This window comes from Podarcis bocagei (genome assembly GCF_964188305.1).
Source record: "Podarcis bocagei genome assembly, chromosome: 4".
NCBI classification, from domain to species: Eukaryota; Metazoa; Chordata; class Lepidosauria; order Squamata; family Lacertidae; genus Podarcis; species Podarcis bocagei.
Window position 1 is genome coordinate 100,522,763 of NC_138128.1, and position 16,081 is coordinate 100,538,843.

Below are 16,081 nucleotides of genomic sequence, written 5' to 3' on the forward strand. Positions count from 1 at the left end.
AGCGGGGGCTCGGCGTCGCCTTGCGCCGGACCGGAGACCGAGGAAGCGGCGGCGGCGGCGGCAGGTCAGGGGCGGTCGGGCGGGGGGCCGGGGAAGCAGTTGCGGGCGGGGGCCCCGGAGCGCGGGGGGGCCTTGGGGTGGCGCGCGCGCCGGGGGGTGCTGGGCGCGCGGAAGAGAGGAAATGGCGAGGATTTCTCCATCCCATAATGCGCGCGCCTTGCCTTGGAAGGAGCCTCTTCCTCGGCGACCAGCCCGGCGCGGGGGCGGATTTCTGTGCCTGGACGCTGCGCGCCTTGGGAAGCATCGCTCGCTTCGAAGCCGGGCCCCCCAAAGCCCCCCTCGGCCGCCAAGGCTCCTGTTCTCTCTCAGCCCAGGGAGCAATCCAAGTCATTCTGTCTCGGTCACATTTGTAACTGGACTGGTCTTCCCCGACAAGAATGGTCAGGCAGGCGTCCAACAGGTGAAGCCTTTTTGCCCCGGCTCCACTCTATTATTCTTGCTGTAATTCTCTCTTCTTCAATTTGAACCCTGCTTTTCAGCCTCAAACTCTCACTGTTATTTGGCCCCTCGTCACTGAGCATTCATTCTGATTTGCTTACGTGGATTTTAGATTACATCCGGCCATTGCTGAGCTGTTAGGTGGCTTCTCATTAGCCATTTGTTCCTCCCACACTTGTCAATGCATTCCCCTGCCACTTTCCAAACTGCAAAAAGTCCAGATTCCATTTAAAAAAAAACAATAAAGTGGATTTGTTCTAAAGAGACAGAATCCTTTAATCCACTTTCACTGCACCCACTGAGTTTAGCTACTGGCACTTTCGCCTTAGGTCTTCTCGGATAAGACAATGTCACCTGAAACACCATCCGCCTGTTCTTCTTCTTCTCTTTGGGTGGCCTCTTTGCCTTAGCTTCTCCAGGGAGCGCAGTGTGTCAGCTGTCTCCCTTTCTCTTTTGCACCTCATTGTGCCTTCAGCCCTTGAGGCGAAGGAGGACACACATTTCAATCCAGCTGCTGCTTATTTGTTTCTGCTTCCTTAAGGTGCAATTCCGGATGTTTTTTACTTTGCCTGGACATCTTTGCCCTGGTAGCTGTGACATCAGAGCTTAGCCATGAGACACCGGAGAGCCTTGCTTGAGGTCAAATAACAGGCGGTCGGTCATTGGTCAAAATAGCACCTCTAATGTCTGCTATTTTTACTCGCCAAGCCAAACAGCCCTTTCTGTGCCAGACAGGGAAATGTCTGTGGGGGCGTTTTGTGTGTGAATACAATGTTCAGTCTGGCGTCTAGTATTGTTAGGAACCTGTTAACTAATTTAATTGAAATGAAAGTTTAATGTAGAGATTTTCTTTGGGGTTGTTTTGGATAGGTTTGCACTTGTTAGGTATTGGAACAGTAAGAATCAATGAGTTAATAATGGGCATGTACTTAGGTCATTGTGATCAATTTATGAAGTGTGTGTTATGAGAAGAAACATAAAATGAAGGCCTCAGCAACAGGACATCATGACTGGCACCTCAATCCTAAATGTATTTGCTCCTTTATTTTCAATAATGTTTATTCAGAAGTGATTACCATTCGTTAGGGATTGTAAATGTCAGTAAATTAACTTCTGTTCATTTAATTCCCTTCAAGTGTGTGTAGTTAGGACCAAAGTCTAAGCATTTATTGAGGAGTGAAGTTTTTCTTGAGAAATCAGTGAGGAATTGGTTTATTTTATTTCATAAAATTTATACACCTCTTGATTGTAAACCCCCCCCCCCACAAATAAATCCCAAAGTGGTTTAGCCACAGATAAATATCCCATGATATTATGGTTGTCAACTTTTTCCCCTGGAAGGCCCTTGTGTCAATTTAACACCAGTGTAACGAAACACAAATTTAGCAAGTGAAGCTTTTCCTAGCATACAGACCAGTGATGGGAAAAGTTTTGGGGGCTGGTTTTCATCTGGCAGGGAGCTATTAAAGGCACAGGGGCGCTGCTTAAGTACAAATAGTGACCCCACATGAGACGCAGTGATGTGTGGCTGTTGGGAGTGGCTATAAATTCCTCTGCACAAAAGAGTTACATGCCCTTGAGGTTAGTTTCCATTTCCCAGGTCAATATGTTTCTATATTGTAGTGCAGAGGTTCTCAGACTTTCTACTCCCAGAGTTCACTTGAGATGGCCTGAAATTACTGAGGGGCACCAGACACACACACACACCCCCCACACACACACACACACCCTGCGCTGCCTAGGCACAGCCAGTCACAAAATGGTGTCAGAAGGAGACAGACAACCAGCTGGCAATTTCTGACTTCATTTTATAGTAATCCCTATATGGAAATTTCTGAATTCTTTGGCACAGCGTCTTCCTTGTGGCAAGGAGTTCTGTAATTCAGCTTTCCTTCAACTAAGAACAGGCATGTTTGTTCTGTGGCCACACACCCACACACCAATTTAGGCAGAATTTGATGATCTGGGTGCCCTAAGTGGATAAGGGTTCTTTTCTTTGTAATATTCCCCTATCCCCACACCTGAAGTTTTTTACCCACCCCCTGTAACTTCTGCTCACTCCACTCACCTTATCTCCACCCCATCTCACCAGCTTCTTTAATCCTTCCTTCCTGGTCCTTTTATCTTCACTTAATTCTTTTTAAATGATCTTTCCTCTCTTACTCCATTTTCTATTTGTTTCCTTGATTAAACACTAACCTTTTCTTTCACTTGCTAGTTCCCTTCCATAGCTCATCTGGCCCTTTCCCCTCAAAGGAAGAAGTCCTTCCTCCCTCCCTCCCCCCTTGTATTATTATCTCCTGGCCGCTATTACTCCAACCAGAAGGCCAGGCATCCTTGGGGAGGAGAGGCAAGGGAGCAGGATGTGGCCCTGAGGATCACTGCTGGGAGTGGACCAGGCTCCCTCTGAGAGAAACGGGGGCTTCCAACCTGCATTTTGTGGGGCTGTGGGGTCAGGGCCAGCCCAGGACATTCTGGCACCTGAGGCAAACCCCCAAATGGTGCCCCCCTGAAGGGAGAGGGCGTAAAGACCAACATTGGGGACAAGGGGACTGTAAAGTCTCCAGAGGGCAGCCCCTGCCATTTTTTTCATGGGGGTTGAGGAGACCAGCAGCACCTCCTATTCATCATCATCACCACCATCATTTTTTATTTGTATGCCGCCTTTCCACAGTTAAAAAAACAATGCTCCAGGTGGCTTACAGCATGACAAGATTTACATAATTACAAAAGTCATAAACAATAAATAAACCACATCAAAAAATACACAACCAAATGGGAAACAATTTCCACATAAAATCTAAAACTAGGAATACAGCATTAATATCACAGTTTAAAATGACATAGGTAAAAAATAACAGCAATTTAAACAAACAACGGATCCCCCTCTGCCCAGCAACAGCAGCGGCAGCAGCAGCAGCAGTCCTTTATAGAGCCCATCAGGCCCTGCCCTGCGCCAGGGGGTGAGTGGCAGGGAGACCACTGTAGAGGCAGCGTTGGTGGCGGCAGGGGGGCCCCGCTCCGAGGAGACTGTAGATCCAGCCTCCAAGGAGTGGGCTGCAGCGATTGCTGCCACTGCGGCAACAGCAGGTGATGCAGTCCTTGGAGGCCAGATCCGCTGCCCTGAGGGATCCTGCCACCGAAGGCAGTCCCCTCACCTTGCCTCATGGGTGACCTTGCATGGGGTCCCTCTCAGAAGCTTCCCAGGGACCTGCTGGTAAGATGTTCAGCAGGGGCAGGCAAATGTCTCTGAAAGTGAACATGGCTTGTTTCTCCCTCCCCGTTTGCTAATCTGTTCCTTGCAATGTGCAGCCTGCAGGAGAGCGTGGGGAATGCTCCTGGGGTGCACATTCAGTATGTTTGGTGTGCTGACAGACCGCAGTGGGTCTAGGAAGAACCCTGTGAACCTAGGGGGTGCCAAGGCAGCAGAAAGGGATTCTCTGGAAGACAAACTAGGTTGCCATGGCTCCTCAAGAGTAGGCTGTGGCAGTTTGAGGACACTGAACAATGAAGGGTTGCAAGTGGAACCTAGTTTTCTTGCTGCTGCGGTCTCTGTAAAATATGCCAGGGTTCCTTTCATGTCCACCCCATCATTCTGGCTGACTGCTGTGATACCTATTGGAGAGAGAGCTGTGACCTAACAGAGGCTGGCTTGGTTCCCGCAAGTACAGTGGTGCCCCGCAAGACAAAATTAATTCGTTCCGCAATTTTTGCCGTCTAGCGAATTTTCCGTCTTGCGAAGCATGGTTTAAACGGCTTAACAAAGTCGCAAGACGTTTTCGTCTTGCGAAGCAAGCCCATAGGGAAATTCGTCTTGCGAGGCAAATCGCGGACGAAAAAACCTTTCGTCTAGCGAGTTTTTTGTCTTGCGAGGCATTCGTCTTGCGAGGTACCACTGTATAGTGGGCAGGAAGTTGACCCGATTAATTGGAGCCAACTTTTTATTGGTCCAAAATGTGTTAATATATTGATAAAGTTGATTAATGTGTCAGCTGTAATTAGTCTATTGAATCCTTGCATTGTTATTTCACAGGAGCTGGGGAAATGGATTCAGCTGAAAGAGCTACAAATAGAAGTGAACAAAAATCAAGGTAAAAGCAACTCTTTAAACCCTTTTTTTTAAAAAAACTTTTTAGGTACATGAGGATTATTGCTGATACTTTTAATGTTTGGAACAGCCTCTCCATTTTATATCCACAACAATTCTCTGTGGAGACCTCTCTTTTACGTTTTATAAATGCCAAAAGTAGGGATGGAAACATCTCTCAGAGTCGGTTCCCTCAGTTTCTCATTTTACCAATCTTAAATTCTGCTGTCCATATTTCTGTAGAAGTTTGCATTTTTTTAAATGCTCATGAAAATTGGTCAGATTTTTTGTACACATTTCTTCTGATAAACACATTTTTGTGTGCACTTTTGACTAATGTATACATTTTGCAAGCATTTCCCCTAAATGTGATGCATTTTTGCATGTTATTTTTAGGGCGGGGAAATATATTGATATATCATCCAAAACCAGTTTGAAGTCCAGATCGTGATAGCGGTTTCATAATTTTTGACCTGGCAATATATCACGAATCATGGTGTGTGTGTGTGTGTGTGCACGCTTGCGCTTTGAAGGTTGGCTTTGTTTGATTGTCGTACTGTTTCAGAGAATGTGGATTTGATAAACAGGGCTTTAAATGTGAACCAAATCTAAATCCTCCCCCATAAAAAGTATTTTCCTAGAAATATGAAAGCATACATACTACTACCAATATCTTATTCTTATTTATTATACTTCTGTTGTGCCTCTTCTCCTGTGAGCTTGAGGCAGTGCACACTCTGGGAGATTGTACTCATTGGATAGGATGAGGAACTGCGATTTCTTCCACACTAAAGCTGCTTCCACCCTTTCAGTCCTGTTCAGCTAACTTCCCTTCCACAGTTAATTAAAAGGTTCCTGATTTTAAAGGAACCCAGTTGATGCCTGGCATCTGTGATCATAGAATCATAGAGTTGGAAGGGACCCTAAGGGTCATCCAGTCCAACCCTCAGCAGTGCTGGAATCTCAGCTAAAGCATCCATGACAGATGGCCACCCCAGCTCTGCTTAAAAGCCTCCAAGGAAGGAGAGTCCACCACCTCCCAAGGGAGACTCTTCCACTGTTGAACAGCTCCTGCTGTCAGAAAGTTTTTCCATGTCTTTAGTTGGAATCTTCTTGTAACGTAATGGTTAGAGTGCTGGACTAGGACCTGGGAGACCAGGGTTCAAATCCCCACTCAGCCATGAAGCTCACTGGGTGACCTTGGGCCAGTCACTATCTCTTAGCCTAACCCACCTCACAAGGTTGTTGTGGGGATTGTATGGGGGGGAGAGAGGGAGAACCATGGACACCATATTGAGAACTTTTGCTGAGTTCCAAAAGAAAAGTTTGATTAATTAATGTGCTATGCCGTTGATTAACAAAATATGGCTATGTCAGCTGTGGCCATAAATAGAATTTCTGCTTGACTTCTACACTCCAGGAAATTTTTAAAAAGCCTTGTGCGGAAGCAGCCCCAAGACCTCCTGCTAGTGATTGGAACGGGAGTGAGTGCTGCTGTAGCACCAGGAATTCCAGCCTTGTGCTCCTGGCGAAGCTGCATTGAAGCCGTCATTGAAGCCGCAGATCAGCTGGAGGTGCTGCACCCGGGGGATGTGGCTGAATTCCGCAAAAAAGTGGTCAAAGAGCGAGACTTGCTTGTGGTTGCACATGACCTCATCAGAAAGATGTCACCGGTAAGCACATATCTGTAGCTTTGCAACAAACAATATTGGACGCACATTATTACCATACAATAGTGTTTCCTCAAACTTGGGTCACCAGCTGTTGTTGAAGTACAGCTCCCATCATCCCTGACCACTGGTCCTGCTAGCTAGGGATGATGGGAGTTGTAGTCCAACAGCTGGAGACCCAAGTTTGAGGAAACACCAGAACTTAGTTCACGCAACTCTCAGGTGAGCGCCATTGCCTTTGTAAGAGAACAAGGGAGGCGTTCATGGGGAGTTCCAGCACCTCTTTTTCTAGAAAAATAGCACTGGATATAAGGTAGCCAGCTTTGCCTGCCTTTCTGTTGGAAGATGGAGAAAGAGAGGGGCCTTCTAAGGTCCCTCCTGTCCTGACCTGTTTATTGAACTATTGCTTTTGAACCAGTTTTTGTGATTAGGGGTTTGGTTCCTGCTCAGGTTCAAGGCAACCAAGAACTCTTAGATTTGGACTTCAGTACTGAATCACTGGCACTAGCCTCTTTAAGTCACTGCTTGGGCTTAAGTGGGTCTTTTCCATTCCTTCTTCAAGGTCTTTGGCAGTTTCTCAATTTTTGCATTTTTAGGCCAAAAACCGTCCTGTTCGCACAGGGCAAATTGGGGGAGGCATGTTGCGAAGCAGGGGGCTATTTGAAATGGTTCAGGAGGACAAGGTTATATACTTACCTTAGGTATATTAATGTGGTGAGCCGTAGCTCTCTATTTCCTTCTTGTTTTGTCTGTGGATGAGAGTGGTTACAGTTCCACCAGGATGCAAAAGTTATCCTGGCATGCGGTTACTATTTACTGTCCCCGGGGGGGGGGGGGGGACACACTTTTTGTAGAGTAGCATAATGCGAAGCCTTCTGATATCCCTTCATCCTCAACTACAGCAAGTTGTGCACTCACAACCTCAACTTCAGCAGAGTGATTGAGACCTTGGCAGACCAGAAGACAAGGCCGGTAGTCTGCAGATGGTGCAGGCTTTGTGGTAATGTAAATGAGCCCTGTTAGAAAACAAGAAGAGCCTGCTGTATGAGACTAAAGGATTGTCTCATCCAGTATCCTCTTCTCACAGCAACCAACCAGATGTCCATGACAAGCTCAGCAGCAGAACCTGAACACAGCACTCTCCCCACTTGTGATTTCCAGCAACCGATACTCAGAGGCTATGCACCTCTGACCGTAAAATAGAGCCATCAGGGCCACTAGGTGTTGATAGCTTTATCCCCCGTGAATTTTGATGCTTTCACGGTTTTTATTTTGCTGTCAAAGGCCTCGACATAGATGTCTTCCTTCTGTGCTTGTCTTTCCTCCCGCAGCGCACTGGAGATGCCAAGCCAAACTTCTTTCAGGACTGCCTAATGGAAGTTTTTGATAACTTGGAGCAACACATTCAGAATCCTGTTGTTCTGCAGTCAATTCTTCGGCTAATGGAGAGAGGCACTATGGTGCTGACCACAAACTATGACAACTTACTTGAAATCTTTGGTCAGCAGCAGAGTAAACCGATGGAATCTCTTGACTTAAAGGATAAGGACAAGGTATGCTAAGACTACCGCTGTACCAAATTAACAAGGGCAATTTATCAGGTGTTTGGTGGTGGTTATTTATTAAATTCATATACCACCCTTCATCCATATATTTCAAGGTGGTTCATCCACCTCAAAGTCAACTGTTTCGGTTTGGGCTGTATTTCAGAGGTAAAATGGCTTTATTTGGGGGTACAGAATCAGAGCAGCTGCAATTTTTTTCACCTGAAAGTTCTGCTGTAATTGGTTTTTTTAATATTGGTGAACTAGGAATTACTGTTGACATAATCACTGTCTGCCTCTTTTGCTATTGAAAGCAGCAGAATATACAGTAAGCCCACAACTTAGCTCACTTTACTTTCATGACCTCAACCATAAATGCCATCTTATATAAATGAATATGTTGGAAAAATTGGGAAAAATCAAATACACTGTAGAAGCATGTCAATCAGCCATTGCACTCACTCTGGGAGAGTGTTTTGGTGGCGTCAGAGTCGGAGGGTGAGAGAAGGCCTATCAAGAGCACAGAGGGCAAAGGGAAGCTGGTCTGAGAGTGGGCAGAGGTGATCTGAGAGCAAACGGAAGATTACCTAAGCAAGGGGAGGTGGTCTGATAGCGAGGGGAGGTGTACTTGTACTGACATTTTTCTGTAGAAGGTAGCTGGATTGACAGATACATTTTCACCCTATTTTTTTCTAGAACACTGCTGTATTTTTCCATTTAAAAAATAGAAAAGGAAAATAAACACGTATATTTTGATTTGCAGATTACCCCCTCCCCCATTTTGTTTGAAATGATACCATTGTAGAATTTGCATTATTGCAGAATATTGTTCTCCATTTAATAATTTGAAACGTAGCTCTCAAATGCCATGTTGCAGCCTAGACAATTCTCTCAAGAGCGGCAAGCCTTCAACAGGTAGCAAATGAAATATGTGTGAATGCCTCAGCCTACAGTTTGGGTGGGTTCCTTTTTCAGATTTGGTTGTTTTTTTAAAGTAAATGAGGGAAGTGATAGTACTGTCACCAAAATGAATGAATCACATGTCCCTTTTGAGGCACGGCCCCTTTCTGCCTCATGCTTGGCAGTATTAATAAAGTGTTTGGCTCTCTCCAGGTTCTCCAGTGGGCAAAAGGACACGTCAAATATGGAGTGCTTCACATTCACGGTCTGTATGCTGATCCCTGTGGAATGGTGTTGGATCCCTCAGGATATAAGGATGTTACTCAAGACCCTGAGGTGATGGTATGTGCACCTTGAAACCAGTTATGTCGCCTATAAATCAGGAAGTGCTTCAAAAGCATATTTCTCTTGTTGGAGACAGGAGCTTGCCTTCCATGGCCTCCATCTCCTTACATCTCCCTGTTACCCATGTTGTATCATTTAATATGATACATATTTTTGTGTGTGAGGAGGAATTTTGTGCAGTAAGCCCACAACTTGCCCACACTGAACTTGTGCACATTCAGCTTCACACGTGCAGCAACAAATTTAAAAAGTTGCAGGGTTTTGGGGGGAAATGACTTTAGTAATTCCATCCGCCATTGAACCCGATGGGTTTTGACTATGTGTGATTTTGACTTTAGGGATGATCCCCAGAGCATTACCCCATGTAAGTTGCAGGCCTACTGTATTTTGAACTGTTGAAATAACTTTTTCTGATACTTATTCCAGTGTATGCGTCACTCTTTGATGAAGTGCAGATGTGCACAGTGTGAGAGGATGGAACTCAGGCCTGCATTCAGCAGCCATATTTGTTATATATGTAGTTTTTACAAGAGCTATGTGAGTTTGGTCATGCTATAGGCTACTCTTTTTCTGAGGAAGGATTTGAACCCATTCTTTCCACTATACAATATTATAATGAAATGCTAATTAAGTGGATGCAGACAGTGACTCAGCAACCTCTTGATCATGACATCTTAACAAAAATATTTCTAATATATGTGTATATTTTGAAAAGTAACAACTGGTTATACTACCGAATTCCTTGGGCATAGAAGTGCAAATGGTTATGTTATCTAGAGCCTTGTAATGAACCCATCAAATATAGTAACTTGCAAAAAATTTACTAGCCCAAATGTACAGTTATTAGCCATTTGTGGCAGTGACAACCTGAAGGAAAACCTATTGTCTTAAGTGTTTGGAAACTTCCTTACCTGGAAGCAATTTTGGCCCACTATCAATCAGGAAAGGGGCGGGCCATTTATGATCCCAGGCTGCCTTACAATTAAACATTTATCTTATATGTGACTTAGGAACTACTTGTTCTTTACAGGAGGCTCTGCAGAACCTGTACCGGACAAAATCATTTTTGTTTGTGGGCTGCGGAGAAACCTTGCGTGATCAGATATTTCAGGCCCTCTTTCTGTACACTGTCAAAAACAAGGTGGATCTAGAACATTATATGCTGGTGCTTAAAGAAAATGAAGACCAGTTTTTTAAACTCCAGGCAGATATGCTCCTACATGGAATAAAAGTTGTATCCTATGGAAATTGCTTTGAAAGTTTCCCAGAGTATGTTCAAGATCTTTCCACTCAGATCTGCAAACAGAGGAGTCCAGGTACTGTGTGTGTGTGTGTGTGTGTGTGTGTGTGTGTCTCAAATGTTGTGTCAAAACATTTTTTTCTCTTCTCCATATACCAGTGGTTTTTAGTTTCATATATTTCTGGAACAAAGGGTATTGCTTTAAATATGTGTGTGAAACTTCATGCTTCTGATGCCACATTCATTTGTAAAATAGTCTGTTGCAACCACCATCCCTTGTTTCTGTACTACCTATGACAATCATGGAAATGATAGCCAAATCATAGATTTATAGATCTATGATTCCTTTTATTCAGGCTAAACATACCCAGTTCCCTCAACCATTGTTCATAAGGCTTGGTTTCCAAACCCTTGATCATCTTGGTTGCTCTCCACTGCACACATTCCAGCTTTTCAATATCCTTCTTAAATTGTGGGGCCCAGAACTGGACACGGAACTCCAGGTGTGGTCTGACCAAGGGAGAATAGAGCAGGACTATGACTTCCCTTGATCTGGACACTAGACTTCTGTTGATGCAGCTTAGAATAGCATTAGCTTATTTTTGGCTGCTACTGCTGTGTGTGTCACACTGTTGACTCATGTTAAGCCTGTGGTCTACCAAGACCCCAAGATGCTTTTCACATGTACTACAATGTTTTGCTCTTTTATTTTGGAAGGCCTGGGATACAGCAAAATATACATGTTAATAAATATTGCCAATGGGCAAATATCCCATTTTCAAGAAGGTGTCCCACATGCTGCCCTATCCCATCTTTGGCCCAGTAGTTCTAGGAAGAAGAGCTGTTTTCTCTTATCCCAAGAGTATCTAGACTACTCTATCATGGAAATATTATCACGATACAGTACTGCAGAACTGAGGATGTAGACTCTTGAACCTGTAAAAGCACAAATTAAATGTAAATCATTATTTGCGGTTTGCCTCCATGGAGAAACTTACCACTTTATATAATATAGGAATATTACATTATATAATATTGTGTGTGCAAAGAGTCGCATGTGAATAATGTCCTAGATAAGATGTCTCTGTGCATTTAGCCTTTGATGCAACCTTGTTTATTAGCAACTCTGAAAAGTGAATGTAGCTAAATTCTATCTCGTTCATGACATAGTTTTCATTCTTTCTCCAGATGCAGATCGGGTGGACAGTACAACACTTTTGGGTTAAGTACATTTTTTAATTTGAATGTAGGCCTTGTAATATTCAGTTGTGGTGGGTCTTGGGAAGAACTGGGATAGTATGATTTTGCACCCATGTAAAATTATGTGCTAGTTTGAATGTTCGGGTAATTATATTCTGTTTTACAACAACAGTAAAATAATAATAATAAACCCTCTCTCTGGCAATAGTATTCAGAGAAATTGATAAGATCTTAAACTGTCACATTCCCCCAACTTCTCAGTTAGTGGTTTTATTTATAATTGACAAATTTAACAAACATTTGCATAATAAAGAGTTGATATAGCACCTTCTTATAGCAGCTAGAACAACCATTGCAATTTGGGGAAATTGAGCCATTCTTACTACTTGGTACACTAAAATGTGGAATATTGCTGTGCTAGAAAAACAGTCCTTAGGGGCCAAAGAAAAGAGGATGATTTTGTACCTGTTTGGTCTCACTTTCATTTCATTTGAAAGCAAGGAAGAAAATGGCCAAGAACTCACCTCAGCCTATGAACAAATATAGCTGATAAAGTGACAGGGGGTGCTTGAATACATTATCTACTTTGCCTTGGCATAATAGGGCTTGTTTTATAAACTTTTATTATGGTTTATTTATTTTGGTTTATGGCTTATTTGTTTTGTGCAGTGAGCCCTTAATTTTGCAAGCAGTAAATGTATAGGTGTTTCTCAGAGATTTTGTTTCAGCATCGTAGTGCTTAAGGCAGGAGCACTGGAAGGCTACCTCAAAGTTGTGCCTCTCAGGAGAGCCCTATAGTAATACCACTGAAGGGTGATTTGTGTGTTTCTTTTGTGCACAGCCACAATTTTAACACATTTACCTTTGGATTTTGAGGTACCACTTCAAACAGTTACAATTGTATAAAACTGTTACCTGGTCAAACTACTTGAAACAAACATCTCATTTTTCTATTCAAAGGGGAAAATCCTCTGGGGCATGCCTGTCAGTGGTGTGTATGGCCAGCGCCTCAGCTAACCTGTGCAGATCAAGTTAGGAGGGGGCAATCTGGACGTTAACCTTCTCTGCCCACTCCTGCTCCCTGCCTACTTTATCTGGGGTCTCAGGAGGCCAGATCAGGCCTCTGGGGCCCAGGATGAGGATGAATTCATTTCAGCAGGGAAATCTCCACTCTGGCATACCTTTCGTAACTGGTTAACCCCGGGTTCAGGGACCTGAAAAAGTCCCCAACCCCACCAGTTTGGGCAGCAGCAGCAAAGGAAAAAAAAGTTAAAGTAGATGCACAGCCGAATGGGCAGGACTCTCATGCAGGTGCAAATTCTACCTCTGCTGGTATGACCCTCGAAGGGTTATCCAATGGTGAATGCAGACCTCCATCCACAATGGTTACCTACATCTGGCACAGGATTATGATGTGAATTCTAATGGAGTTCAATACGTGCTTTGTTGGAGCCAGTCTTTTCATGAAAATCCTTATGTTCACTACATGTTTACGATATTGTAATACTGTTTGTTCCCACAGGAACATCTTGCATGGATTGTGCCAAGAGACGGCTAGGAGAAAGCAGTAATGACCAACTTAAGAGACCAAGGCTTGCAGATAATGGTAATTCTAACCCGTTATTTGACATTTATTTTTATTTTCAAGGGGAAAAACAGTGCATAGCACATATTTATGAGTCTGCAGTGTAAAAGTAAACAGAATTAAAAAAATGCATGGTGTGTAAAAATAGTGTGTCATGGGGCATGCAGCTGATATTTTCAAGAACATGTGCCTAGAGTCATGCCACACCATGGGGAAAGTTGCACTGCATCTTAGTTATCACCAAGTCCTAATCTGGGTTAAATAAATATTTGTTTATTACTGTAAGATTCCAAAATGGTCATTTTGAGAATAAAAGTGTGGCTTGAAATGCCAAAATAGTTACAGGGGGGGGGGGGAAATCCTTGTGCAGAGATTTCATAAACACTATCCTGCCTGGATCAACAGCTTGCTGTGTTTATTTCTGTGGAAGAAGTGGGGAATCTTATTTTTGCCATATAAACAGGGGAGTGGCGTACCAGCAATCTAGAACCAATTGGGAGAACTCGTGCATCTCCAAACTCTGTAGTGATGTCCTAATCTGGAGATCTTTAGAGAGATCTTAGTCAGTTCCAACTGCTGTTGATGATGTGAGCTATCTTGATGGAAACAGATTTCTCTGCATATAAAGGGATAAATAAATTATGAATTAAGTTTGTATCTCAGCATAAGTATGGGCTTTTGTCATCCACGAAGAGATGATAAACTGCTCCTTAGAAGAGCATAAGCATCTACCTGAAATGCTACAAGGCAGTTTCCTGTCTGCCAAAGTTTTCAAAGTTTTAAAACAGAGGCAGAATTTCCTGGCACCTGTGCATACCCATTGCTTCTATAATTTGTCTAGATAAAAGAAAATAGTATTTTTTCAATTTGAAAACCCTTTTTTCAAAAACAGGTAGCGTTGAAGATGTTGCCCTCTCTGAATACAAGAATGTAACTTGAACAGCAGTGGTCTACGAGGAGTGTGTCACCTGATTATATCACGGATAAGGATTCCAACAGTGGCCAAGAGGATCCTTTAAATTTATATGCATTGTTTAGTAAGAAGTGTTTAGGAATGGATTTTCTATTACAAATTTGTATATCGATTCAGGATATGTACATTTTAAGGTCATCCATTAATCAATTTGCAACTACCTCAGCAAAGAAATACTGCAAAAGGATAGCTTCTGACATAAATCTGTGAAACAGCGTTTTACCTTCTTTGAATTGGACTAATTTTGTTTCCGTTTGTCTGAATCCAAAGGTGAGTATTAGAAATCTTCTCCCAAGGGCAGTTGTGAGAAAAGTGCATGAGAACTGCTATAGAACCTACCCATCAGAGTGAACTCTTGTACAAACATTTGTGGAACAGCAGTAATGGTAATTTTTATTTTGCTTACTCCTACCCCTTGCAAATATAAACAGGTTTTGCACATTTTCTAAGTTTTAAAAAAACTTGGTTGCAGTGGGGAACAGTAAGGGCTTTTAATTTATGTACATTTTAATAAAAAGATTTGAAACCCAGGAGCAAATATTTGTTTTCTGTATATTTTTTTTAAACCTAGCAAAATGTCAGAAAATAAAGGACATAAATAGAAGGTAAAAGCTATGAGACTAGTAGAGGAGCTTTGTTTCAATAGCTACTGACCAACAATTACCCACTTCTTGGGGAAGAAATCTGTTCTAATCTGGATTCAGGACTAGGACCGAGTTGTCCTGATATGATGACCTTTACAGAGAGCATGACAAGAAGAATGCAGCCATCTGCCATGGAAGCTTTTAACTGAGATTCCTGCATTGCAGAGCTGGACATGACCCTAGTAGGGGTCCCGTCCAACCCTGCAATTCTGACTTTGCACTTGCTTCTTGCCTGCTGCTTTTGATACAGTTGACCACTGTATCATCCTGGACCAGCTCCATGCCATGGGAATTGGGAGACCTCTGGTTCAGAAGTACTTGAAAGTAGCACTACAGTGGTACCTCGGGTTACATACGCTTCAGGTTACAGACTCCGCTATCCCAGAAACAGTGAATCATAGAATCATAGAGTTGGAAGAGACCACAAGGGCCATTGAGTCCAACCCCCTGCCAAGCAGGAAACACCATCAGAGCACTCCTGACATATGGTTGTCAAGCCTCTGCTTAAAGACCTCCAAAGAAGGAGACTCCACCACACTCCTTGGCAGCAAATTCCACTGTCGAACAGCTCTTACTGTGCTTCAGGTTAAGAACTTTGCTTCAGGATGAGAACAGAAATCATGCTCCGGCAGCGCGAGGCCCCATTAGCTAAAGTGGTGCTTCAGGTTAAGAACAGTTTCAGGTTAAGAACGGACCTCCGGAACGAATTCAGTACTTAACCTGAGGTACCACTGTACTCGAAAGTCCAGAAAGTAGCACTGGGAGATTAACTGCCTGGTGGTTAGCTATTTAATAAGTATATGAAGCCACTAGCAGCAGTCATTAGGAGTTTTGGGGCAAGGTGATATCACTATCCTGGAGACATCTGAATCAGGACAGGCTGTGTAGGATCTGAACTGCTATTGGGATGCAGTGTTAGCACAGATGAGGGGAAATAAGCGAAGCTTGAATCCTGGCATGATGGAGGCACTGTGGGCGAGTGGTTCTTGTTGCAAGATGGGGTTGCACTCCAACTGAAATAGCAGGTAATGCAGCCTGTGGGGTGTTTCTGAAGGCCCAGATAACCGAGTAAGACAGCTTGACCACAGTAGTTCACAAACTTCTTGATCTGGAAACTGCACCCAGCGTAGAATTACTGAACCTAAGCATTCATGAAAAGTTTCTATTCTCTCCCCCCCCCCCAAGCAGGTGTATAACATATGCATCTCTGAGAATACCAATAGTGAATTGCAGTGTAAAATGTAATCACCACCACTATTTTTCTAGAAAAAGAGGTGCCAGAACTCACCATGAAAAATTATTCTCTTAGAATGGCAATGGTGCCCACCTGAGAGGAGCTGGAACTGAGTTCTGACGAGTTCCAGATGAAAAAAAGCTCTGTTTACCACTTATATT

General features: G+C 43.4%; 1 protein-coding gene across 4 annotated transcripts; it reads left to right on the top strand.

The window, feature by feature from the left end:
• On the top strand, positions 1-14,572 carry FAM118A (family with sequence similarity 118 member A). Of its 4 annotated transcripts, none has more exons than XM_081191834.1 (9): positions 1-64; positions 4,532-4,589; positions 6,006-6,258; positions 7,587-7,808; positions 8,913-9,041; positions 10,075-10,360; positions 11,473-11,505; positions 13,007-13,090; positions 13,962-14,572. In XM_081191834.1, the coding sequence occupies exons 2-9, from the start codon at positions 4,543-4,545 to the stop codon at positions 14,006-14,008; spliced, it is 1,101 nt and encodes a 366-aa protein (XP_081047960.1). In that variant the 5' UTR covers positions 1-64; positions 4,532-4,542; the 3' UTR covers positions 14,009-14,572. The 4 variants fall into 4 exon arrangements, with proteins under 4 accessions (XP_081047960.1, XP_081047961.1, XP_081047962.1 ...); XM_081191835.1 differs by having other exon boundaries at positions 6-55; positions 4,529-4,589; XM_081191836.1 differs by lacking the exon at positions 1-64 and adding an exon at positions 1,443-1,528 and having other exon boundaries at positions 13,007-13,103; positions 13,974-14,572.
• The last annotated feature ends 1,509 nt before the right edge of the window (positions 14,573-16,081 follow it).